This window comes from Pseudocercospora fijiensis (assembly GCF_000340215.1).
Source record: "Pseudocercospora fijiensis CIRAD86 unplaced genomic scaffold MYCFIscaffold_2, whole genome shotgun sequence".
In the NCBI taxonomy this organism is placed as follows: domain Eukaryota; kingdom Fungi; phylum Ascomycota; class Dothideomycetes; order Mycosphaerellales; family Mycosphaerellaceae; genus Pseudocercospora; species Pseudocercospora fijiensis.
Genome location: NW_006921533.1, coordinates 2077915 through 2100026, shown reverse-complemented (window position 1 = coordinate 2100026; position 22112 = coordinate 2077915). Strand labels below are relative to the sequence as shown.

Below are 22112 nucleotides of genomic sequence, written 5' to 3'. Positions count from 1 at the left end.
GAGAACTTCTTGAGATCATATTGCTCTTCGCCGAGCAAGCCGACGTGGTTCGATGTCGTCAACTGAATCGAAAAGTATTGGAAACCATCACATATTCGAAGCCGCTGCGTGAGAAGCTGTTTCTGGAGAAAGTCGAACAGACGGAAAGAACCATCAACCCTTTGGCCCCATCATTCTTCCAACAGAAAAAGAATGGATATCGTGACAGCACCATTGCTGCGAGAATAGATCTGGTCGATGTTTGGGAAGGATCTCAAGCAGAAGTGCGACCTCTCTGGCATAAAATGATGGTTGCGCATCCTGCTCCGAAGACGTGTGTGATCCCAACTGGAAGTCACACGACCATCTTCTTTCGCAGATACTATCCGGAAGGCATGACCTTCGGTGACCTGGAAAAGGCTGTCCTCGCTGCTTTTGAGATCCGAAAGGGTCGCAGGTCATCTCGGGAAAGACTTGAAGAGCTTTCTTACGACAATTCAGTCCTTATATACTGGTCATGATCGAGATTTTATGCAGCCAGAAGATGATCAAATAACCGATCCTGGTTGCCTCTGGCTGGTAGTTCACTGCGTTGTGCTGCCCAAAGAATCTGGACAAGCAGGTTGGACCATGCCATGGAGCCCGAGAAGATGCTTGTGCCGGCGATGGGAGCAGCCGTCCATAAAGACTTGAGCTACATCTATGCGCGAGTACATTTGAGTACGCGGCCACCAGGCCGGCAGGCATAGGCCCACGAAAGCTCCTCCCTCGGACTAGATACAGTTTTCCGTAAAGCGCAGGAGGCATCGCTCTGTCCTTCGCCATCGCAGCCGGTGGCAGATGCATACCGGCGCATCAGTGCCAGAGCTTCATAGAATCTCAGAGTGATGATGCTATGCAATTGGGGGACACGCGCGATGGGGAACGATATCTTGGGACGCGATTCACGACTTATGACTTTTCATGGGCAGTACTATCATCAAAATTGATCAAATCACTTCCAACTACCGGGGTATAACCATATTCCTCAACGCCCTGTATCATGCCAACGAGGGAACCGCAAAGACAAGTCCCTCCCATCCACTCCATTCCCAATTGCCCCGATCTATCCAGAGCTCATTTCCCACCCATTCTCCTCACATTGCTCGTAGACCGCAACTCATCCTCTCCTCAAGGAATCATCGATCCAGGCCCACCCATCCAAATTTTGCTCTTCCTCCTCGCATCGCTGACATCAACCCTCTTCCACATAGCCACATGAGGTATCCCTTCCTCGTCCCACTCACCCATACTTTCATCCGTCTCAAAACCATACTTTCTCCAGACTTTCTGCACACCAGTCTGAGAATGTACGAGAACTAGGCCTTTGAAACTAACACCAAGTCCTTTCTTGAGTGCCTCCATTTGTGTTGGGTCGAGTTGTGGGCCGACTTCATAAGGGTGTTCGCGGGCGAAGTTCAAAGCCGTATCGATCAGCAGCTTTGAGATTCCTGCTTTCCTAAATTCTTTTATGACTGCTAATCTGCCCAGTTTGATGTATGGTTCATTGATCGGTTCGTCGTGGGTTGATTGTGGGGAGTCACTACCTCTTGGAGTAGGGTGTGGGGTATGTGGTGGTGGTACGAGACGAATTGTGCCGATAGGAATTTTGGTGCTGTTGCTTGATTTTCTCTCGCCGTTGCCGTTCGTGTTGGCCTTGGCTGGTATGGAGGCGTATGCGACCCAATGAAAGCTTCTTGGATCGTCTTCGTCGAGCTCATTTTCGACTGGGACGTTCTGCTCTTTCACGTAGACTTCTTCGCGAACGATCATGGCGTCAATGAAGGCTTCGGGGACGGCTCTTGCTGGGTCGGTTTCGTAGATGGCATCGTTGTCGGGTTGGTCGGTTGGCGAGCGCTTGGGATCGTAGTGCTTGAGTCGTTCGCCGAGAGGACGGATGCAGTCGACGAACTCGGATTGGCCCATGATGTTGATGTCGATGTCGTGCTTGTCTGATAACAAGTCTGATTTGTGATAGTGAAGCGAGAGGATCAAATATTGGATTTTCGTTGAGCCGGACGTCACGCAATGTCTACCCAGCTGTCACCCAATATGGCGTAAGGCGTGAGCTATCCTGGAAGTGGCTTGTCAGCCAGGTTCTTATATTCTTTCACAGTGCGAGAAGGCGCGAGACAATCGAGTCACCAACACAGGCTGGCAAGCGCGGCAGTGAAGGAAGAGGTGTGGGTGGTCACGTACCTGTGTATCTCCAATTGCCCACGTCTCACAGCGGGCGATGGCCAAGCTCTTATCTGGTCGCCTGTGGTCACGCTCTCCACTTTCCAACCACATGCGGCGTGTCTATCTCTTCTTACCGTCTGCAGAGGCAAAACGTTCGGTCCGACCTATCCGGGGGAGAATGGAGACAGTCGAAGATGGCGATGGCTTATAACAGAGCCCTGTGCCTCCATCCTAGTTCAGTGCGTGATGGGCGCTCGACGCGTGGATGCAAAGACAGGCTTGAGTGTAGCCTGTGTAGGGTGCGGTCAGGAGCAGCTGTCTGATGTCGTCACACCAGTGCGCAGTGGCCAGCTTCAGCTGCGGGCCACAAATATGAAGCAAAGGATCAGATCTCTTGAACTAGAATAAACTTCGTTCATGGAACTTTCGGGGGTGAAAAGCTAGAATACATGCTCACTGCTCAGGGATGCGGTCAAGTCTGGACAGCGCATTATTGATGAATCCAGCAGCCCAAGACCTTTGGACGAATGCTCGCACAGCTGAGCTCGAACAAGCAACGCACGACCGCTCTCCACCATGCTTGAATGCCCATGCCCATGCCCATGCCCATGCCCGTGGACCCGAGAGTCCTCCGCACCCGAATATTAATTAGAACTCTTCGTGCTTTGACCACAAGTCTGTCATACCAGCGTCATTTCTGGGAGCTTCATCGGACATCGATGCACCACTGACTTCTGCCTACACATTATGCTTCAACCTCGTCCTTCTCATACTCCTCATGCTCCGCCTTCATTTCCCGTTTGACCCAGATGGCTGTCATCCCGGCCCACACGAAAATCCAAGTAAACAATATTCCAAATATCAAGCCAAATGCATAATGGAATTCCAGGTTCCAGATGATGGCGCTTGCACATCCGATGTACACGATCACACCCCATATCCAGAACAAGGTCAGGTACACGAAGAAGCGCCTGAATCTTCGATTGGTCTCATACCGATCGTTGTACCGGACCCGGAATTCTCGATCCTGAAGTCCGTCGACTGCGATGAAGTCTTCTGCGGCGTAGTAGATGAATGGTCGGATCCTCGAACCTCGCGCATGAGAGTTGATGCCAATTGGAATTTTGATAGGCACCAAAGTGGTCAAGACCATGAGCGCGCCAAGGAAAGCCATGATGAAGCTGGGCGAGTACAGGTATAGCTGGGGGATCTCCAGCTCACTTCCCACCACGAAAGGAATCAAGCCCATGATCAAGGCTACGCCATACACCCAACTTGTGGCATCTAGCTCCCATCGGGATCGCGACAAGAGCGGTGCGCATGCCTCGCGATGCACCCAAAGGCGGTGCACTCGCGCGATAAGGATCCACAACTCGCCAAAGCCGAAGGAGATGATCGCATAGCCCAGGATATCTCTGTCGTAATTCAGAAGAGGAATCGAGCAGCCGTCAGTGCCACCCTGTTCGCGCTGGCACTGCCTGTCTCGTTTTCGTCGATGATGGTCGAACCAGACGTAGTAAATGATGCAAGGTACTACAAGATCGAACAGCAAAATCATGGGTAGCCCGAGCGTTATACCTGGATATATGCGATCAGCTCAGCACTCTCATTACTTAGCGGACAGACTTACCCAAATGCTGCCATGGGTGTGCCTTCTTTTGCGCAAGCTTCGTCTCCCTCCTACGCAACGACGGCATGCTTCTTGCGCTTCTCCTCGAGGACGCCACCGTGATACCAGAGGCAACTGTATCTCCTCTGCTGTGCGTCGGCCTTCTAGCGTTTGGATCGTCATCTGGAACTGCCAAAGTCACTCGACTCCTCCCACCAGGTCTACTATCTTGACCGTCCAGCTTCGAATCATCATCACCAGTCTGGCTAGTTTCGCTGGCTGAGTCTGATAGTACTGTAGACGCGCGCGGCGCGGTCTCTATCGATTCTCGTTTATGCCAATCTGAGTTTGATGCTAAGCTCAAGTGTTTATTCTGGACGTCTTGCTGTATTGCTTCCTTTTCCGGGTCTGTCGTTTCTCGAGCGTCGAAGAATTCGCGTGTGCGCTCCCTCTCTTGGTTCACGCGTTCTTGCTCAACTGCTGTCTGGAGGTTCTCGCTCAGGCTTCGCTCAGTAGCTTGGTCTCTCTCAAGAGCTGCCTTCTCTGCCATGGTCTCTCGCTCTCGGACAGTGTTCGTAGATGTTTCTTGTTCTTGGTCCTCAATCTCGTATTGTAAACTTTCTCCAGTGCGTTCGTTCTCTAATGATGTCGTCTCTGGCGTATATGCAGCCGCTACAGCTGGACTGGTAGAATTATTAGGTACACGCAAAGTCGAGGCGTTTCGAGTAATCCCGCAGCTTGCTGTGAACGTGTTCATGAGGATGCAGCGTGCCCTTACCGCAGATGGGAGAAATGATAGGCACAATGCATGATAAGTCCACTGGTGATATCCTGCAAAACCCAAGAGCTCACGATGTGCGAGGAGCGCCGGTAGAGGTAGCTAAGTCGGTAAGGGAATAGCAGACATTAGTCAATACCATATAGTAGCAGTTTCAGCTTGCGTTTCGAGAAAGAACCAAGAAACTCTGCGCGTGTTGGTGTGTGTTTGACGCCAGTCCGGTGTTGTCAACCGTGTCATCAACCGCATCGCTGCCGCTACGAGGCCGACATGGTAGGCTTGAGTCGAACATCTGCGCCCCCGAAGGTTCATCCATGATAAAGCAGATTCGCAGGGTGTGCACGTTCCTGACATGATCATTGTCAGGGGCTGATGCAGGTCTTCCGAGGAATCCGAGCCTCTTCTTCCTCTTGCTGTACTTTTCCCAGCTCACGCCGAGTCGCAGATCAAGGTTGGAGAAGATGCCGTGCGTGTCTCGGACGCCGTCGCTAAAGCACAGCAAGTCCCAACACAGGCTGCATGACACGCCAGCAGGACCATTACTTGGAAGAATTACCACCAAAGCAGGAAATAGTCCTCCAATTTTCACATGCCACCCACCAGGCCAAGAAGACGGAGCGCATGCCGGACGTCCAGTCAAAAGCCATACCACCACATGCTATGGCATCGATCTCTGTGATCTGTCGCGATGATCCTGGGAGGCAGCTCCAGCTGTTCGGATGCTGGCAACAGCTCCAAGCGCTTTGGGCACAAATACGGCGCCTGTAGCGTTATGCGTCGTGCTTCCTGCAAGAAAGCAGTAACATCACAACCGCCAGCACTGTAATGCCAAACACCAATAACTATTTCTGCTAGGCCCCCAGCAAGACGCGCATTTCGAAGCAACTCTTGGGCGTTGCGAGCTATCCAAGCATTCTAGTCTCCAGCAATACCACGCGCTGGATGGCGTGGCGGCAGGGTTGACGTGCGCGAAAATACGGCACCACGTATCGAACAGGAGTTGCAGTCCATGCGATTCTTTTGTTTGGCACTGTGGCCGACTGGCTCGCGAGTAACCCAACGTGCATCTTAATGGACTTTGCAGCTGACCTCAGCGTGGTCTAAGGGCATGCCGAGAGACTCTCACTGCTGAAGTAACTTGATGACAAGCTAACCACAGACACGAGTAAGCGTCTCGCAGTGCACAGAAGGCAATTTTGCGTGCTTCAACCCCGAGAACTACAGCCAGGTCCACCTATTTGGAACTGCGGATTGGGCAAGAATGCACTTTTCAACTGCGCGACATGAAATGAAGTATATTCTACAGCTGAAGTGATCAAGGCGCGATCTCTCGGGATTCAACAGCTCTTTAGCCAGCGACGCTTCGCAGAGGCATACAAGCACGCTGCACCGTACTCCACTAATCAGCAGGACAGACAAGAAGGCGCGGTCACACTGAACGCAAATGATGCCTGTTCATGGATGTGCGAAGTCATTTGCAAAGGCATTTCGAAGTGTCCTGAAGTGGTCAACGTTACGACCGATGTGGACGAGGAGCGTGGCTTTGCCACTGTTTGCATGTCTTTGAGAATATTTGGGAATACCGAACACAGTGTGTCCAGCGAGAACGGCAATACGGACAACGAGCAGCCTAACAGAATCCCATGCGCCTGCTTACATCCGGGTGTCCACGCTCTACGATTGTTTTTGCCTCAGACGACCCAAAACATGCGCCTGGATGTTCATCTTGATATGTGGCTATGGTAATGCACAAATGGTGAGCCGCCGGGGCTGACTGCGCAATGCGTTGCAGCTAGGATGGCTTGAGTGATGACGGAGAGAAGCGTAAGCAGAGCGGGGCGGAAGTGCCGATCAGATGCCAAGAAGCCATGAGCTAGCGGCGGCAGTCCCCGAACAAATCACCGAGCTTCATTCCTGGACAACGACTTCTCCTTCCGCCGATGCTATTTCTTTGTATCTGGAGAAACTCGGGCGCGTGTCAATTCCTGTAACGTCAGAGTGCACAGATTACTATCAGGATCCTCATGGTCACCTTGCAATACCGTCTCAGCGGACTGTCCTCCGGCAGCTCATTACTGGTCGCTGAAGCACAAACCAGACTGCAGCCAAGAATGAGGAGTTGTGCTTGGTAACTTCCGTATTAGGACACCGAGAATCAAAAGAGGAAAGCAGCACGACACATCGGTAGACCGTGGGTAATACGACGAATACGAGAAGGTGTCATATTATTATAGGTCTGGGGGTCTCTTCTCTTCGTTGGGGATTCTCTATCTTTCCTCACTCACCTGCTATTGCTTCTGCAAGCCCACCTGCGTGAGAGGTGCCGCTCGATCTCACTGTCTCTTCATGTTGGTATGCGCGTCTCTCTCACTACTTCTATCTCTCTTCATGATGATACCAGTTGCCATATTCACTCGCCGTTCTGAGGCTTTCGTGCGGACACTTTTGCTAATCCCATTTACTGATCAACTCCTATCCCGTGATGTGTTGAACACTTCGGCGACTCATTGCAGCGAATTTCAACACAGGAAATGTCATTGAACTCGCCCCGTTCGCAATTCGACAATCGATCAACCCGAACCGCCGCCTCGAAGCATCAAGAGCAATGGTGACCCTATAGTGGTGGATATACCTAGGTGAGAAAGCCTCTCATGCTGCTGTGAGCAGGGTAGGGCAATCTCCAAAATGGTGAATAATACTCGCATCTCGATGAGCCGACCTGATCAAGGCAAGGTCCATCGTGCAAGCTCATATTACCCAACTTATTGATATACTGCTTTGACATTGTCGACTTTCTTTGTCTTCGATGAAACTCGACAGAAAGATCATGTTCTTCCTTGTCTCCACTACCTGATCCGGCCGGCTTCAAACCATTACGCGGAGGTGGACAATGTGTTGCCCCATCACCGAAAACAATGAAGGTTCTAAGATGTAGACGGATCCGGCGTTCTTCTTTGATGGTTGAATACCATGAGCACTGGAAAGTAGTTCTTCCATAGCCCTGCTGCCAGAAATCGTGATTACCAGTCTCGTTCACAGGAGAGGCATCCAGGACTCATTGACAGGTAGGATTGTTCACTGGTCAAAGATGGAACAACGTGGATATGGTGGTTACGACTTCACCAACGGTCGAGCCCTTGACCCAACACTCGACCCAGCACTCTTGGACAGTGACGCCTCTAATGGCTTCAATACCGAGGATGAATCAACCACTAGCAACATCCAGCAAGGTCACACCAACAGTCTGCGGACGGGACAGGCGGACTTCACCGCCCGAACGCCATTTACGGGGGGCTACAACGAGCCAGCAGCTCAAGGAACAGGATCTCGTGCATATTACAACCAAGCCGGACAGCCCCTGCCGCATGTCAGTAATCAGCAGTTCCCAACGTTTGATCAGCTCACAGAATCTTCCGATTATAATCCGCCACAATTGCCGACTTTCTCTACTTTCACGACTCGAGAGCCTTTCGTCGCGGAGCATTCTAGCACTGTAGGCTGGTATATAAAGGCAGATATCCAGGTCTCCCACCTAGGATTTATTATCCCGATCGAAAACCCTTACGGTATTTCTGCATTCGATAACTTCCAACCGTCGAATCTCGCCACTCCGACAGGGCCGCCTAGAAGAAGACCAAATCCACCAACCCCAACCCAAGGGCCAAACACAAAACCTTTCGCAGATCCAGCATCGATTCCACAAGCCGCAATCGACGCTCACGGTAAAGAAGACAGAGAAGATCCCGGAACTGTCCACAAATCAAGTATAATCCGACCCTGCACCTGTTTCGTCAATCGTAAAGAGGAGACCAAGCGTCCTCCCAATGCCTGGATCATGTATCGTTCTGCCATGCACAACGATGCCATCAGGCACCTCGAAAGAGAAGGCCGATATCAAGGTACAGGAGCGCCAGAAATTTCCAGACTTTTGGGCAAGTGGTGGGCGGAACTTCCTGATGCTGAAAGGAAGTTCTGGGAACAAAAGGCTGAGAAGGCGAAGAGGGAGCATGAGAGGCTCCATCCTGGTTATAAATATGATCCGGGGGCTAAATTCAAGCAACAGTTTGGGACTGTTGATTGTAAATGCGGTGCTTATGAATACAATATGGAGCAGCGGAGACTGAGGGCGGAGGGTTCGGCCGATTATCCTCGTCAGGCTGGGAAGAGGGGGCCGGGAAGGCCGAGGAAGACACCTCGAGGTCGACAAGCTTCGAAGATGAGCGTGGATGAAGACGAGGATGGTCCCGTTGGGGGTGAAGATGAGAGCGATGCTTTTGTCCCACAGGGACGAAATGCAAAGGGCAAGCGACCGACTAAGAAACGCAAGACGGGCACTATGACTAGGTAAGCATGCAGCATTAATGATTGGATTACTATGAGACTGACCTCTGAAGCAGCGCCGCGCCATTCATCTCTGCACCGGCGGGTCCATCTCGGACCACCAGCCAAGACCTCCGTGATGAATCCCTCCAGGACCTTCCAACTCCAACACAACAGATGTACCAAGCAGCCATCGACGCAGGTAGAGGCTCTCGTGAGCAAACACCATCACGTTCACGTTCACGCGGCACGCCGGCACGTGAACTACGTAGGCAGGCCGACGTCTTTTACGCTGAACCTGCTGACGAGGCATTTGAAGATATCCAGATGTCTGGTACGGAGGGTAACGGCGACAACGGTACCGGCAATCTTGACGATATCTACGAGGACTGGAATATGCATTCAGAGGGCTTTGACTGGAATCGCTTCATGCAAGATCCTGATTATGCTCCTCCTGCGGCTAGATTGAGTGGCTTCGGACGTCTGTCTCGTCGTCGCTGATGCGAGTCGTTCATTTTATGCCGTTTGAAGATTTGAGTGCAATTTCCCGAGTTTGGCTTTTGTTAATGTTGTGGGTTAATGTAAAAGAAAGAGCTCTTCTTAGGCAGACTTGACTGAAATCATTGTTACATCCAAGACAAAATTTGCGAAGATGTCTCTCGCGGCGTACAGCTAACAGTCAATGGAGATTGGTGAAGGCGTCAGTTGGATCATAAGAGTCCTTGTTGAGATCCTCGTGTTGGTTGGCGGGCAGGCAGGGCAGCTGCTGTTCTGCATGTGATCGCGATTGGACAGAGCTTGCACGTGGCCAGACGATGAGTTCCATGGACAGCCTTCAATTGCATGTGATTGCCGCTAAGTGAAAGAAGGAAAAGGAGTGGGCCGCCTGCTGACCTCATCATTCCTCGGCGGAAACCCTCGGCCCGACAATCAACAAACACCCGACGATTTGGACTTTCAAGAATCCTTCCTCCTACGACACCGCAAACACTTTTGGAAACAGCACGACTTGCAAGATGTTGGAAGTCATATACGTCGTGCGGCACGGAGTAAGTCCTTCGTTCATTGTCTCCTTCTTGCCGCTTTCACTACTTCGTCCAATCTCCCGAACTCTGCGATCACATGATCGGATCTGGGAAGGCGCGATGAATGCGGCCTCGAGAGAGGCGGTAGAGGAAGACATGCAATTCGAGCGATGCGGGCGCAATCGCATCAGGCCTGGTCGCACTATACTGCAGCCCCTGTACCCTCTTCATAAAGCATACTAACACCAGAATAGTACCGATCGAACTGGTCTGTGGATCCATCAACCGGCCATTACAACTCGACAGTACCCTCGCCCACTGGAATTGTTGCCGATCCAGCGCTCGCTTCGTATGGCGTCAAGCAGGCTCGCGAGCTGGGAGAGCATCTCAAGACATTGAATCCGCCTGTGGACCTCGTCTACTCCAGCCCGTTCTACCGCTGTCTCCAGACATTGAAGCCCTTCACGGATCATCTCAGCAGCACCAAGGACTCCAAGCCCAAGATATACGTCGAGCGCGGCGTAGGCGAATTCTATGGCCTTGCACGTTTCGATCACCCTCAACCTGCCACCATTGAAGTCCTGAACGAACACTTTGAGAACCTGGTCGAGTCTCCAACCACGATCGTCCCGAGCACCAATGGCGAGAGCATACCTCAACTGCACGATCGCGTTGCCTATGCTCTCAGCCACATCATCTCCCGCGCCGACAACGATCCGTCGGAGCCAAAGTCACTTCTCATCTGCACTCACGCTGCAGCCATGATCGCCATCGGCCGTGTCCTGACTGGTTGCATGCCTGAAGACGAAGGCGAAGACGACTTCAAATGCTTCACGTGCTCTTTCTCGAAGTTTGTTCGCAAGCCCCAAAGCAAGTTCACTCGTGGCATCGGTTCTGCGGCTGGCAAGGGCTGGGATCCTGCTAGGCCAGAGATCGTTCCTGACGTTGGTTGGAGAGGGAAAGGCGTTGGTGGGGGCTGGGATTGCGAGGTCAACGGAGACTGCTCGTTCCTCGAAGGTGGTGAGGAGAGAGGATGGTAAGTTCATGCTTCATTTCTTATTGTCTACCCTGGATGCCTTTGACATGTACCTGCTCTGCCGGATTTTGCCTTGCATTTTGGTCGTTGGGATCCACTTACCAGTAATCTTCTGTTTGTGACAGGTGCTTCGCCATGGAAGAGGCGACTGCGAAAGCAGAGCAAGAAAAGGGCACGACATTGGCTGCCACTGCTTGAACGACTGGCGTGTGCTATACTATACAGAGCGCGAGATTGATTCGATAGCTGCTACGACGAGTGCTTGATGCTGCATCACAGATGTGATTCAAGTCGCTTACAGATGCCACCTTTACAGGCACTTTTCTGGCGACGAAAGCTTTCTTACCGATCCAAATTCATTCAACGACGCTGCGAATGATGCGCAAGCGGGAATGGATACGAACATGGGCGTTACTGCGGATGGAACTCCACCGAATAGAGATAGAGATTCAAGATTATGAAGCATGGAAATGGTGTTTTTGCTCGGATCCCATCTGACGTGACCGAAGGCTTTCTCATTCGCAATGAAGCGGCGTTATGCTGTAAAGAACAGAAGCAGCTGGTGTAAACCGCATTGCATACAAGCAAGCCATTTCCGGCATTCCCATTTCTAGTCACTTTCTCTGAGCAACTCTTTCATGCGCCTGGTCCTGCAAAACTCCGTTCGTGCATCCATGTCATGCCGTCTCCCCGTCATCGCTGAACTAATTTAAGCCGCGGTGATCGCCTTGCGCTGGCGCTGAGCACGCTGACGGCTCGACAGGTGCTGGTCACGGTTGGCAACGTCGGTAGTCTTGGCGACGGCCTCCTCAGCCTCAGTGAGAATGAGCTCGATGTGGCATGGGTTGGACATGTATGGGTTGATCTGGAAGTAAAATCAGTAAAAATAGCAAATACATCCCGAAGAAATGCTTACACGACCGTGAGCACGGTATGTGCGTCGGCGCTGCTTTGGTGCCTGGTTGACCTGAATGTGCTTGACAATCAAGTTGCTGGTATCCAGACCCTTGGTGTCGGCATTGGCCTCAGCGTTCTTGAGCAGAGAAGTCAAGAACTCAGCACTCTTGACTGGCCATCGGGCCTTGCTGACACCGAACTGCTTGCCTGTAACGACCAAAAGTCTCAGTATTTGTATATTATCCATCTATGCATCCTCGCACATGGCTGTCCAACCTCGCCTTCATCGAGGGACTTCGTACATACCTTGGGCAGTACGGCCAGTGCTCCCGGCATATCGTCGCATTGGCACGGCTTCGGCCTTGTTCTGCACGTTCTCGAGGTAGGTGAGGGCGCGCTGGAGCTTCCAGCCGTTGATGGCTTGTGCGGTCTCGCGGGTGTTCTTGAACGAGACACGCAGGTAAGAGCCCCGAGCGCGGGCGCTCTTTGCGGAGTCGATCTCCTTCTCGGTGCGGGCGTAGCGGACCTACATGATGTGTTAGACAATGCGATAGACGAGTATGTGGATGCGATATACCATTTTGTCGTTGGGCGATGAGGAGTGTTCGACGCTGAACTTGACAATCGGTCGAAGTCTGGAGTTGCGAAATTCGTGCCTGCTCAGATTGAGGCTTGGCGACTTAGACTTTGCGCTAGGCCCAAGATCCTAGCGCCAAACTGAGGAAAATTGAAGCTCCAGATTTTTGACGAAGTTGAGCTCCAATCGACAGGCGACAACAAATTCATACAACACATCGCAAGAGAATGGCGTTCACACCTGGAGGACGCGGAGGTCGTGGAGGCGGTGGCGGCGGCAGAGGTGGATTCACACCAAGAGGTGGACGTGGTGGTGGAGATCGTGGCGGCCGAGGCGGCGGAAGAGGTATGCGAAAGACTGGCAGGATATAGTATGAGCAGAAGTGCTAATGACTTACAGGTGGCTTCGGCGGTGGTGATCGCGGACGAGGCGGTGCGCGGGGTGGAAGGGGAGCACCTCGAGGAGCTAGCCGTGGTCGAGGAGGTGGCGGCAGAGGAGGTCGTGGTGGTGCTGCAGGCGCAAAGGCATGATGTGAACACAACAAGGCTACGAAAAGCTGCTAACATTATAGACAGGGCGGTCAAAAGGTGGTCGTCGAACCACACAGACATCCCGGTGTCTTCGTCGCACGCGGCAAGGAAGATCTGCTCCTCACCAAGAACTTGACTCCAGGCGAGGCAGTCTATGGCGAGAAGCGCATCTCCATCGACACTCCCTCCACCACAACTGGCGATGCGACTAACGGCGACGCACCGATTGCGACCAAGACTGAATACCGTGTATGGAACCCCTTCCGTTCCAAGTTGGCAGCTGGTATCATTGGTGGTCTTGAGAACATCTACATGAAGCCTGGTAGCAGAGTCCTCTACCTTGGTGCTGCTTCCGGAACATCAGTGTCTCACGTCGCTGATATCGTTGGACCTACCGGTATGGTCTTCGCCGTCGAGTTCTCCCACCGATCTGGTCGTGACCTGATCAACATGGCTACCCACCGAACAAACGTTATTCCTATCGTCGAGGACGCCCGCCACCCTCTCAAGTACCGAATGCTTGTCAGCATGGTCGACTGCATCTTCGCCGACGTTGCCCAGCCCGACCAGGCTCGTATTGTTGGTATCAACGCGCATCACTTCTTGAAGGTTGGCGGTGGTGTTGTCATCTCCATCAAGGCCAACTGTATCGATTCGACTGCCGCGCCAGAGACTGTGTTCGCAAGAGAAGTTGTGAAGCTCAGGGAAGAGCGCATCAAGCCAAAGGAGCAGCTTACACTTGAGCCTTTCGAGCGTGATCACGCTATGGTTGTTGGTGTATACCAACGAGCAGAGTAGACTCACGTCTTCTCGGCTAAGATGTGAAGATTATGGAACATGGCATGGCGTTAGGTGGCGTAGATGGCGCTTTGATGGCCCAAAGCAGGCCCGGGTGGACATGGGTCCTGATGTTATTAAAGTTGATACGCTGTACAGCAAATTTTACCCAAGCCGCTCTTCGTCTTCTATTGCGGCTCTCATTGGTAGGATATCGTCGCCTATCTCGTTCAAAATACGAAGTTTCGCACTGCCGCAGGCTGCCGCAGGCAGCTGATTCTTGCCAGAATGCCATTTTGACCCAGCCTCAACACCTTTCAGCTTCCACTCAAGGCTGCACCAAAGCAAATATAGGTCCCAATTTCACGCCATCGTGGATGGCTCAGCTGAGCAGAGCGAGACCAAGTTTACTGTTCGTGCATCGACATTTGCAGCACGCAGCAAGCAAGAAGAAATGGCAGGCAATGTGTTGCGCCAGTTCGCCAAGCTTGATGTCGAACGCTGGGCATCCACGTACAAAAAGATGGCAGCTGAAAAGAGAGCGCATTTCGCAAAGAGCAAGAGAATACAAAAAGAAATATAAAGATATTGGAGAAGATCAGATTCGAACTAACATCCAGAGCATGCCTATGAACAAGGAATGGAGCATGGGCTAATGAGTCGCCCACCTCTTAACGATTCGAGGCGCCTGTGCCCAACCCCTAGAACATTTCTCCTGAGTCTCTGCTTATTGGACTGAGCAATACTTTGCATCAATACATAGTTCATTGGCTGGACTGAGAGATATTTCGCAACAATCTATAGGTCCACTTGCTGGAGAGAGCTTGGCCTTACCAGACTTTTGCAGCCGTCCACCGCGAACCGGCGAGGCTGCGCCATCCGCTTTCCACACACCGGCAGCTATCTCGATCACACCTTCTTCGACACGATCCACGTGCAGCTTCATTTCGGGTGAGCTGGATCGACGGGAGACTTGCAGAAATTGTACACCAGATGCCAAGAGAGGTCTGATCCTGTGTAGATGCGTCAGGGACATGCTTTGAGGCCGCCCGCAAGGCTGCCACTTTCTCCCACGACCGAGTTCCGCCTATCACAGAGCACAAGCGGCACATAAATCGGAAGCGGTTGGAAGATTAGCGACAAGTAATTGGTCAAGACCAGTTCAGCATTGCCTGCAGTGGAGATGCTTTCCCTCAAAGTTGGGGCCGCCTGGCCGCCTGGCTGGCAGCGAACACATCAACCTTGTTCAACATCCAAGCGCAATCTCAAACTGCATATATAGCAGTCAAATGTTGCTCGAACGTCTGCTTGTACACCCCAAGTCACTTCCACAAGCATTGTTACTTTGAACATTTAGAAATGAAGGCATCTTTGGGGCTTCGCTTGAGCGAGGCTTGGAGGTCACAGTTTGAGAAACGACTCCAAGGAAACAGACCGAACAATCGGACTCAGGCTATCGACATCAAAAAGAGTGATGAGTCGACAGAAGACACTTGTCTCACAGAAGAAAAATCGCCGCATGTTCCCAAAACGCCTCCAGCTGCTCAACTTTCTGATTCCAGTCTTGGCTATCGCGACGAATGCATCACTGTCGATGCACTACTGAACAGAAAGGGAGAGTATGTGCTAGTAAAGGGTACAGATGTGCTCGACAAGAAAGAAGCAAAGAAGGCACGCAAAGCGGACGCACTTCTTGACCCGTACTGCCTAGTCATTACTCGTCGTTATAATATGATGGGCCTCCTCGAAAGCACGATACTGGAGATCCAATCACCGACTCTGTGCCAGGCCGTGCGCAATATGGTCTCCTACTATCCAGATCAATCTTTTCGTGTCGGAGCGACGATCAAATGTGAGGATCCACCCAAGCTTATCTACTACCACCGACGTGAGCTGGCTGCATACAAGGCTCGCAACGACATCGACGAACGCACAAAGCGGCAAATCAAACTCCTTCTTGGCTTCTTGCATGCACACATCGGCAACCAGATTGAGCAGTACGAAGCATTTCTGGCGGCGGGCATGGTCAAATTCTCCCACCTCTGGATGATGTTTAAGCCTGGATCCCTTGTCTACGAAGGTGAAACGCAGCAAATCTTCTACCTGAAGAAGGCTGAATACGCAGAGACTACCTGCGGTGAGGTGTACGTCCTCGAATGCGAGTACGTGGACTATAACGGCGAGAAAATTGGCAAGGTTGCTCGTACGCTCAAGATCAATGCCTTTGGCACTCCGCGAGAAGTAGATATTTTGGCATTCAGGCCCTTATCTTTGTGCGCCGACTCAGAAGGTATTGCCAAGAATGCAATGGCTCGGGCCCAACGATTCTTGCAACTACGCGGGATTCACAATCTGCAGCATAACAGGAAGGGACGTGTTATGATCGATGCCAAGACTTTTCTCCGACGTGTGGTCCCGGGTGATGAGGATAGGAAGACATCGCAAAAGAAAGGTCTCGTCATCCACGAAGCTTGTAAATGCTGCTGTGCTATGTGTCGCAAGGAACGAATCGAGAAGCCAGAAGATTACGACCATGATGTCCGTGAGATCAGTCAAGATGACCTGCTCCTCTGCTCGTCTAGCGTGCTTGGATTTGCACTTGCGACACACGAATGGACAGTGCTTGATATAGACGATCTCTCAGAAGTCCAGTGGTGTGACGATGCTATAGATCGCCTGGTGCTGGATAGCCGGCAGAAGCGAGTTCTATCCAGCTTGATCAGCTCACCTGTCTTCACTGAAGGAGTTGAAGGAGACGTGATCGGCTGGAAAGGCAAAGGTCTCGTCATGCTCCTGCATGGTGCCCCTGGAACCGGCAAGACTCTGACTGCGGAGTCAGTCTGCGAGTCGCTGAGGCGGCCTTTGTACATCGTCAGCGGCGGGGAGCTCGGTATCTCACCGCAAGAGGTCGAGAAATCTCTTCAACAGATCCTCGAGCTTTCCAGGCTGTGGAAGGCGGTGATTCTTATTGATGAAGCCGATGTCTTTCTCGAAGCCCGAAGCGCTCATGATATCGTGCGCAATAACTTCGTGTCTGGTAGGAACAGAGACCACATCATAGTTTGGGACTGGGCTAACGTTCACAGTGTTTCTGCGCAGGCTTGAGTACTTCGAAGGCATCCTCATGCTCACAACGAACCGAGTGGAGCAGTTTGACGAAGCTTTCATTTCCCGGATACATCTTGCTCTGAGCTACCCGGAGCTAGAACCATGGATGCGGAAAGCGATTTGGACGAATGCCCTGAAGCAATTCCCACCCGACCAAGTTGCTGTGGATCTATCATCAGATCTGGACGACGTTGCGAAAGTTCAGTTGAACGGGAGGGTCATTTCTTACGCGGTACGGACCGCTAAAGCCATTGCAGACGAGGACAAATCGAAGCTGAGCGTTCCACATTTGTGGGATGTGGTCGGCGTCCATCAGAAGTTCAATGAACATCTGAGACTAAGATCTCGTCGCGATGAGTTGACTGAGCCTGTCGGCACCTAGAATCCAGCTTCTACCAGGCCATTCCGCAATATGAGGCCTCTCTGGTAGTGGTCGACTCAATGTTGATGAGAAAAGCCGAGGTTGATGCCAAGTAGAGATATGCGTGCTCGTTCCAAGAACGAAGCCTGCTCAGCGCGTACAGATGAAGGCACGTTGTAATGCATGATATGCGCAGGAAGACGAAAAAACGTGAGCCCGGCTGTAGAGTCGATGTTGTTCAAGCGCTCATGTCGATAGAAAGGTGAGGTGTTTCTTCGGCCGCCGGCATCGGCATCGGCATCGGCATCGGAGCCAGACGCGAAACTCAAAGCTTCAATCGAAATTCCACTTCCACAAGCCACCAAAAACCACATCAAACTTGCTGTTCACCGAAATGCCCACTTACAGCATTGTCGTATTCGCAGGTGAGCAAAACCCGCAAAGCGAAAGCGAGCACTAGCTAATACGAAAACAAGGTGACCACTGTGGTCCGGAAGTAAGAAGTTCAAGAAATATCTTTGGCATTCGTTAAATACTCACACCAGTCCAAAGGTCACCGCGGAAGCATTGAAGGTATTCTTGGCCATGGACTCCTCACTTTGAGGCAACGCAATGCTGATTCGACGATGATAGGTGCTTGATGTGGTTGAGAAAAGCAGTGCCGATGTCCACTTCAACATTCAGGAGCACCCGCTTGGCGGCGTAAGCATTCTTTGAACTTGGAAGGACTTGAGCATGGAGCTCTAATAATGGCAGGCTTCAATCGATGCGCATGGCGAGCCGTTGACTGATGCTGCTCTCGCCGCCGCAAAGGCCGCCGACGCTGTAATCCTGGGAGCCATTGGAGGTCCTAAATGGGGCACAGGCAAGATTCGTCCCGAGCAGGGTATCCTCAAGCTTCGCAAAGAAATGGGAACATATGGCAATCTGCGACCATGCTTCTTTGCTTCAGAGAGCCTTGTCAAGTCGTCGCCCCTCAAGGAAGAAGTCTGCAAAGGAGTCAACTTCAACATTGTTCGTGAGCTCACTGGTGGCATTTACTTCGGCGACCGCAAAGAAGATGATGGGTCTGGATTTGCTCTCGACACAGAACCATACTCGCGAGCTGAGATCGAGCGTGTCACGAGATTAGCTGCCCATCTTGCACTTGCTGAAGATCCGCCTGCCCCAGTATGGTCTCTTGACAAGGCCAATGTCATGGCGACGAGTCGACTTTGGAGAAAGACAGTCACTGAAGTCATGGAGAAAGAATTCCCACAGCTCAAGCTTGGTCATCATTTGATCGATTCTGCTGCTATGCTCATGATCAAGAACCCGCGTGCACTCAATGGAATCATCGTCACAAGCAATCTCTTTGGCGACATCATCAGCGACGAAGCATCAGTCATACCAGGGTCCCTAGGCCTTTTGCCAAGCGCAAGCTTGACCTCGTCACCAGACGGCAAGAGCAAGTGCAATGGTATCTATGAGCCCATTCATGGTAAGCATCACGACTTTTTAAGTGTGAGTTCCACGCTGATTTATCACAGGTTCGGCACCGGACATCAGCGGCAAGGGCATCGTAAATCCAGTCGCCATGCTTCTTTCGCTCGGTATGATGTTCAAGTACTCTTTACAACAACCCGAACTCTCGAAAAAGATCGATGAAGCTGTGCGCAATGTGATTGAGAGCGGTGTCAAGACTGCGGATATCGGTGGCACAGCGAAGACCAGTGAGGTTGGAGACGCTGTCGCGAAAGAGCTTGCTGCCCTGCTCAAATAAAGGCGCCGCAGCATCCTTAAGCTGAAATTTGACTCAACAAGGTGTCAGGATATGTGAGTCCTCCTCGAGTGACGGGAGAGATGACTATAGTCAAATACTGCTAGCCGTTCACCTTCCTCAGAAACCAGATCATCTCGCTTTCATACTCATCAACGAAATCAATGCCGAGCTCATCCACTTTGCCATCTACACCAAGTCTGAACTTGGCTTCAACTTTGGTGCTATCATAGAACAGCTCATCGACCTCTGCCTCGAAGAACATTTGGCTTGGTTCGGTCTCTTCTTCTCTTCGTTCTGGATTAGAAGACCTATTGATTCTGCTGTGAAGGACCTGGACATGCTTGCTGAGTACATGATAGTGTCTGATTTGACTGAATTGACTGAATGTCCTCCTAGTCGAGTCACTCCGTAGCCAGTCACATAAATGCTCAGCCCAGACAAGAGTGAGTTGTGCTCACCTTTGAGTCGGTCGCAGCGCCATTGATAGTTGCAATAGAGGCGCCAGGTATGTGGAAATCGGCAAGCAGCTGTTGCATGAATATATCCAAGTCTGAGTGAAGAAACTTTTGGTTCCATGGTCGGCCGTTATTATAGTTATTGTGTCCGAGAAGCGTAATCGCCTCTACTTACATGACGTCTCCCAGATTTTAATTTGATCACTACGAAGACTGAAGCATTGACTCAAGGTGACTGCGTTCGACACCGACCAAGACTCTACAGTGGACTGTCGTGCGGACAAAGTTAAAGTTGCGATTGCAGCGTTCGCACGGCAGTCTTGAAGCGGCATGCCGCGCTAGAAGACCAATGCTGATCGGCTCGGCGAGTCATCTTGAAAGGGAGGTCTGAGGATGGCCAAGCATGTAGCAGTGGCGACCCGGCCGCCTAGGAGACGAAGATATCGAAGGGAGTGCCTCTGCGACTTCAGCGGCCTCTGGCACCGAGCAAGTCCAATCCAGAGACCAGAAGGTCAAGAGCTGCAACGATACTACCTTCACTAACCACGAGTGATATCGTCTGAGCTCGGGCATTGGTGCCTGCGCTTGCTAAAGACCTTCGTGTCCGCAGAGTTGTAAAAAAGTCGACAGCGTATATAGGAGATTGAAGAAGGTGGTTGAAGACAAGACAGGTGAAGCGAGATCGTGGTTCGGCGCACGGGCCGTGAAGAGGCCGGCGCATGGCTGGCGCGGCATTGACCCAGGGTCTCACAACAGCACACGGTCATCTCTGAAGACCTGCGAGACCACAATGGAGCAACAGCAGATACCACCTGTTACCGCTGTATTTCTCGTGGTCTTTGATCAAAAGGTGGGGTGCGTATTGCCATGCATATCTGCTCGGGACCAATGCTGACTAGGCTGCAGCTACACGATCGCATGGAAACGAAGCCTCCCTGAGATCGATCTAGATGGCGTTGAATACAAGAGTCTGCCTTCAGGATTGCATGCTGTCAAGGAAGATCTAGTCTACTTCGTTCATGGCTCGTGCGCCGGTGTAAGTGTCTTCGTACAAGGCGAAGCAGACGCAAGACATCGCAACGCCAACTTCGTGGCAGTTGGCGCTTTAGTGCTGCCTTTGGACCATGGCGTATTGGGACGTGGCTGGGTCCACGCTGAAGAGCTGAGGAGCTTGTCGAAACATTTGGTGCACAACAGTACTGATACACGACCTTTGGAGCTGTTTTGGACGAAGTATAGGTCTGATGCTGATCCCAGGCGAAAGTCAGCAGGTCCTGCTAGCTCCAGCCCAGGAGGCGGCAAGAAGAGGAAAAGATCTGGGTCGGATGCGACATTGGCAGGCTTCAATGCCGATGGTGCCTGGCCCCTAGATCATCCAGCGCTCTCAGTGCCTAACATCCTGGAAACATTTGGACCCCTGCTGTTCCCAATACACCGCGCTGCGTTGAGCAGGCGGCGCATACTGTTTCTTGGCAGCCCATCTGTGCAACGAAATGTCAACGCGGTGTACATCACATCGGTACTGTCAAGTATTCCTAGATCGCTGTCCGAGAATCTTCCTTCAGAAGCAGAGGGCATTCTGCGGAGTTCACCCTTGTTCAGCATAGGGATTCATGATCTCCCATCTCTTACTACCAAGACACCAGATCCCAAAGGCTGGATTGCGACCACAACGGACGATATTCTGAGAGAGAAGAAAGGGCTGTATGACTTCCTGATTGAGCTACCTTCACAGACTGATCCTAAGCGGCCGTGGCCAAGACTTCGCACGTCTGATGGGAAGATAGTCAAGGCATCGCAGCGGGACCTGCGAAGATGGACGTTGCTGCGAAGAGAGCTACGTAGGCTACGACGGCAGACAGTCTCAAGGGACGCAGATGAATCATCCACGACTGAATCAGATCGACGACCACTTCTGGAACGTAGAGGAACAAGCAGTTTCGGCGAAGACTTTTACGATATGGGCCTGCAGAATCGCGATGAATCCGAGGCCGTTGAGGTGTCGTCTTGGCAGGCAATGGCTTATAGAGGTTTCATGTGGTGGGCCTCAGCTGGAGAGGCGAGTGCATGGGAGAACGATGAAGCAAAAGCCGATGAAGAACTTCTGTTCGACATGCCTGATGTCGCGAATCTCTTCCCTGGGACAAGTGGGCAGAGAAGACAGGAAGACCAAGAGTCAGAGTACTCGCGTGCTGCCGCAACAACGCTGGTCGCGTATTTTCAGCGAGTCACGGAAGGACTACTACGTCCACTTGCTAGCATTGTGGAACAGGCAGATGATGACACTGAAGAAGGGATTCAAGAAGACCAGATCGAGGTGACCGGAGATGCTGTTCGAGATATGGGTCTCGACAGCTGGAGCGAGGCCGACAAGAACTTCGTCAAGGATATGATGAAAACTTGGTTTGACCGTGAAGCAATTGTGGCGGATCAGGGGGTCAGACTGTGCGGTGTCAGAATCTGCTGAAGTTCCGAGAGCAGCTTGAGGTTAGCAGTTGCTCAAAGTGCTCAACAATGCATATGCGGCATGTAGACGACAATTGAGTAGGAAGGTGCAGGATTCATATCCATCCTCTTTTCGTCTCTCCGCAGCGGGCACACGCAGAACTGATGCGCAACCAGCAAAGTACCTGCAGAAGTAGTCGCCCAGCGGCGCGCCACAATAATAATAATGCAGG

General features: G+C 51.9%; 10 protein-coding genes across 10 annotated transcripts; 6 read left to right on the top strand and 4 right to left on the bottom strand.

Moving 5' to 3' along the window:
* Window positions 1-924: 924 nt before the first annotated feature.
* On the bottom strand, window positions 925-2148 carry MYCFIDRAFT_210311 (uncharacterized protein). Its single transcript, XM_007925034.1, has one exon. It carries the CDS (start codon window positions 1942-1944, stop codon window positions 1150-1152), a length of 795 nt encoding a protein of 264 aa, XP_007923225.1. The 5' UTR covers window positions 1945-2148; the 3' UTR covers window positions 925-1149.
* Window positions 2149-2944: 796 nt separating this feature from the next.
* Window positions 2945-3896, bottom strand: MYCFIDRAFT_131941 (uncharacterized protein; the record flags this gene model as incomplete). Its single annotated transcript, XM_007925033.1, has 3 exons — window positions 2945-3419; window positions 3675-3777; window positions 3830-3896. 3 exons carry the CDS (start codon window positions 3894-3896, stop codon window positions 2945-2947), a joined length of 645 nt encoding a protein of 214 aa, XP_007923224.1.
* A 4504-nt stretch (window positions 3897-8400) lies between these two features.
* MYCFIDRAFT_25002 (uncharacterized protein) lies at window positions 8401-8628 on the top strand (the record flags this gene model as incomplete). Its single annotated transcript, XM_007924137.1, has 1 exon — window positions 8401-8628. A coding segment is annotated over one exon (228 nt), but the record flags the coding sequence as incomplete, so codon positions are not given.
* Window positions 8629-9896: 1268 nt separating this feature from the next.
* Window positions 9897-10971, top strand: MYCFIDRAFT_59682 (uncharacterized protein; the record flags this gene model as incomplete). The annotated part of the gene is made up of 3 exons (XM_007924450.1): window positions 9897-9955; window positions 10186-10805; window positions 10887-10971. The coding sequence occupies exons 1-3, from the start codon at window positions 9923-9925 to the stop codon at window positions 10969-10971; spliced, it is 738 nt and encodes a 245-aa protein (XP_007922641.1). The 5' UTR covers window positions 9897-9922.
* A 453-nt stretch (window positions 10972-11424) lies between these two features.
* On the bottom strand, window positions 11425-12476 carry MYCFIDRAFT_210309 (uncharacterized protein). Its single transcript, XM_007925032.1, has 4 exons — window positions 12442-12476; window positions 12171-12390; window positions 11884-12071; window positions 11425-11832 (listed from the first exon to the last, which is right to left on the bottom strand). The coding sequence occupies exons 1-4, from the start codon at window positions 12442-12444 to the stop codon at window positions 11677-11679; spliced, it is 567 nt and encodes a 188-aa protein (XP_007923223.1). The 5' UTR covers window positions 12445-12476; the 3' UTR covers window positions 11425-11676.
* Window positions 12477-12643: 167 nt separating this feature from the next.
* On the top strand, window positions 12644-13938 carry MYCFIDRAFT_72333 (uncharacterized protein). Its single transcript, XM_007924540.1, has 3 exons — window positions 12644-12786; window positions 12841-12965; window positions 13017-13938. Exons 1-3 carry the CDS (start codon window positions 12669-12671, stop codon window positions 13767-13769), a joined length of 996 nt encoding a protein of 331 aa, XP_007922731.1. The 5' UTR covers window positions 12644-12668; the 3' UTR covers window positions 13770-13938.
* MYCFIDRAFT_206599 (uncharacterized protein) lies at window positions 13240-15086 on the bottom strand (the record flags this gene model as incomplete). The annotated part of the gene is made up of 11 exons (XM_007925031.1): window positions 13240-13838; window positions 13870-13973; window positions 14000-14082; window positions 14116-14357; window positions 14384-14416; window positions 14448-14524; window positions 14559-14630; window positions 14664-14785; window positions 14813-14835; window positions 14859-14969; window positions 15000-15086. 11 exons carry the CDS (start codon window positions 15084-15086, stop codon window positions 13800-13802), a joined length of 993 nt encoding a protein of 330 aa, XP_007923222.1. The 3' UTR covers window positions 13240-13799.
* Window positions 15087-15449: 363 nt separating this feature from the next.
* Window positions 15450-17223, top strand: MYCFIDRAFT_107808 (uncharacterized protein; the record flags this gene model as incomplete). Its single annotated transcript, XM_007925030.1, has 2 exons — window positions 15450-16785; window positions 16835-17223. Coding segments are annotated over 2 exons (1725 nt in total), but the record flags the coding sequence as incomplete, so codon positions are not given.
* Window positions 17224-17611: 388 nt separating this feature from the next.
* Window positions 17612-19103, top strand: MYCFIDRAFT_59688 (uncharacterized protein; the record flags this gene model as incomplete). Its single annotated transcript, XM_007924451.1, has 6 exons — window positions 17612-17642; window positions 17694-17713; window positions 17770-17790; window positions 17851-17919; window positions 17974-18697; window positions 18747-19103. The coding sequence occupies 6 exons, from the start codon at window positions 17612-17614 to the stop codon at window positions 18977-18979; spliced, it is 1098 nt and encodes a 365-aa protein (XP_007922642.1). The 3' UTR covers window positions 18980-19103.
* A 1120-nt stretch (window positions 19104-20223) lies between these two features.
* Window positions 20224-22003, top strand: MYCFIDRAFT_213962 (uncharacterized protein; the record flags this gene model as incomplete). The annotated part of the gene is made up of 2 exons (XM_007925029.1): window positions 20224-20289; window positions 20341-22003. Coding segments are annotated over 2 exons (1627 nt in total), but the record flags the coding sequence as incomplete, so codon positions are not given.
* Window positions 22004-22112: the final 109 nt, after the last annotated feature.